Source organism: Magallana gigas, chromosome 1 (assembly GCF_963853765.1).
Source record: "Magallana gigas chromosome 1, xbMagGiga1.1, whole genome shotgun sequence".
In the NCBI taxonomy this organism is placed as follows: Eukaryota; Metazoa; Mollusca; class Bivalvia; order Ostreida; family Ostreidae; genus Magallana; species Magallana gigas.
Window position 1 is genome coordinate 51,013,587 of NC_088853.1, and position 3,090 is coordinate 51,016,676.

The 3,090-nt window shown below is 36.8% G+C and overlaps 1 protein-coding gene across 1 annotated transcript; it reads left to right on the forward strand.

Moving 5' to 3' along the window:
* The first annotated feature begins 1,109 nt into the window (after positions 1–1,109).
* LOC105335194 (E3 ubiquitin-protein ligase TRIM71) lies at positions 1,110–2,786 on the forward strand. Its single transcript, XM_020070158.2, has one exon. The coding sequence runs from the start codon at positions 1,110–1,112 to the stop codon at positions 2,784–2,786; it is 1,677 nt and encodes a 558-aa protein (XP_019925717.2).
* The last annotated feature ends 304 nt before the right edge of the window (positions 2,787–3,090 follow it).

The following is a 3,090-nucleotide window of genomic DNA, read 5'->3' on the forward strand; positions in this document are numbered from 1 at the left end:
AACTTTCGTTGTATGTTGGATTTGTACGATAACGATATAATACTAATAGTGCTAGGTATCCCATTGATAGTAAGAGTAATAGATGGTCATGTCCTTGCCTTTTTTAGACCACATTGATCTTCTTTGGAAAAGAGCTCTACCTGTATTTTGATACAATTGGTAGCCTATCTCCCTGATTCTGTTACGCACATGTAGGGACTTTTAATACGTACAACACAGGAAGAAAAAAAACCTTTTATACATGTAGTTATATGCAAACCTGAGAAACAAGTGTTACATATACCTAGTGTGTATGAATTATTAAAATACAAAGTGAATTACATCACATGCATCAAACAAAAAGAACATTTCCACATTTTTCATTATTTCGTCCATCGGTGTCTCGCATAATCAATGTTGCCCACAAAACATATAGCAATTGTATCCTACATTTCATTTTACTTTATATGCTAAGAATACATATCTTGATATCGCAACAGAACAATTGTTCATTTTTATATATCATAAACAGAGAAATGTGTCCTCATGGTAAGGTGTATAAGGAAGTTAAATACTAAACATCAACACCTGGCCACCCATCTTGCATATTCACTGTTTGTGTTTAATAAGGAAAAAGTTACCGGTCATAAACTCCAACACATTTTCAAGAAAAATTGTGTAATTTTTTTTTTCAATTTCATAATAGACTAATTGTTGTATTAACAAATTGCGCGGGTTTAGGGGGGCGGCTCTTTTCCCCGACCCCACTACCTTAATCCTCAAGTTTCACATTTACCGCTTTTACATATAACTATAGCAGTTTTTAGTCAATCACGTGATTTCGCGGACCAGGAAGCACTTGGGCGTACTCGCAAAGGTATGTAGTTTGTAATCAAATTAGTTTTACATGATATTTGCTTATAAAACAATATTTTGGATATAGTTTTCCTTCAAAGTTTGATTTTTTTTCTTTGCTAAACATTAGTTGAATTATGGTCAAAAATTTCAATTTAAAAATTCTAAGGTTAATATGAACGGTAATCTGTTGACCCTCCAGGTTTTCTGAAAATAATAAATGTGAGCATTTTTTATCAGATCTAGGTATACATTTATATATTTTCTGCATGACTATGGAACCAAGACATTCTGGTGACGATGTGTTACGGTGTCATCTCTGTGAGACCCCGGTCCCGCCCTTGTACTGTGACATTTGTCACATACATTTGTGTAAAACCTGTGTAGGGGAACATCTCCTAGATGAATCCAAAGAACACAAAGTTGTGCCTTTTAAAAAGCGAGGCCATGCTACTAACTGTCAAAAACATTCCTCAAAAATATGTGAACTTTACTGTGAACACTGTAACATTCCTATTTGTGTACTCTGTGTTTCCTCAAAGGAACACCACACTCATTCTGTGGTAGACATTTTGAATATTTTAGAAAGCAAAAAACATGTCCTACAGAAAGATTTACAGGAATTGGAGAAATCCATTTATCCTAAATATCAAAAGATTGCATCGAGCATTCCGGTACAGAAAGCTAATTTAAACAAAAACTCACAAAAAATAACAACAGCTATCAGCAGACATGGAGAAGACTTGCACAGAGAAGTAGACAACATTGTCAAAAAGCTCAAAACTGATCTTTCGGAAATTGATTCCAAAAACCTTGCTGTTCTAAATAAAGAGGAAGATGACATCAAACACACCATTTCTGAAATAACGCAAAGCATTGCCGAACTGAAGAAGTTAATGAATTCTGATGATGTCAGTCTTGTTTCTGCCTACAAATCCAGGAATGCCGAATTCAGAAGACTGCCTCTTAAACTCACAGTCTCTTTACCAAGTTTTAAATCCAAGAAGATCAACAAGGCGCATTTTTATCAGCAGTTTGGTTCCCTGTCAGCTTCATCCCCCAAAGCAGAAGAAGACCACTACTACACGATGGATTTCCCAGATGCTAAGTCCTTACTCCAGGACAGACCGCTCATCAGTAAACCACGCGTCCTAAGGGATATTAACACTGAGTTTGGAATCTCTAATAACCTACGCAGTGTGTCCTGTCTGGGTGATGATCAAATGTGGATGTGTGGTAATGATGTCATGATGAGACTCTACAATCTCCATGGGGAACTAGTGAAGTCGATCCAAACCAAGTCAGGAAACAGACCGTCAGACATAGCAGTGACAAGGAGTGGGGATCTGGTTTATAGCGATTACAATGATAGAACTGTTAATGTACTGAAGAATACACAGATACAGACAGTGATCAGACTACATGGGTGGATACCTCTCAATGTGTGTTGTACCTCCTCTGATGACATCCTAGTTGCCATGCTCAGTGAAGACATGAAACAAACAAAGGTTGTGCGTTTCTCTGGCTCCTCTAAGAAACAGTGCACATGTATTCAATTCAATGACAATGGAGAACCATTATATTCATCTGGAGGTTATAATACTAAATACATCAGTGAGAACAGAAATCTCGATATATGTGTAGCTGACCAAAGATTCCATGCAATCGTGGTGGTCGATCAAGCCGGAAAATTTCGGTTTACGTATACTGGTTCTAAATCTACCAGCAAAGAATCATTTGATCCACGTGGCATTACCACAGACAGCCAGAGTCGGATCCTTGCGGTAGATTTTAACAACAACCACATCCACATCCTGGATCAGGACGGACAGTTCCTCCGCTACATTGACAACTGTGATTTACTCGGTCCATGGGGCGTAAGTGTGGACACCAGAGACAACCTCTTTGTGGCCGAGTTTAACACCAGTAAAGTGAAGAAAATCCAATATTAACTGCAAACTATTTAAAGCAAATTATATTTATTAAAGATTGTGCAAGCAGATGTTAAATTCAAATCCATGTGGCGTCTGTCTTTATAAATATCTGCAGGGAGGACGTAACGTAATAGTTCAGGCTACACATCACCTTTTAGTGTCTAAGATATAATTGTTTAAAATTTCAATTCAACAGGCTCAATACCATATAATAAAAGCAACGGAAATATTTATTTCATGTACCTTAATTGTCATTCATATGTATATATTTGCATCTACCAAGTATTATTCCCTCTATTTCTTACGGAAACTTATAGTTAAT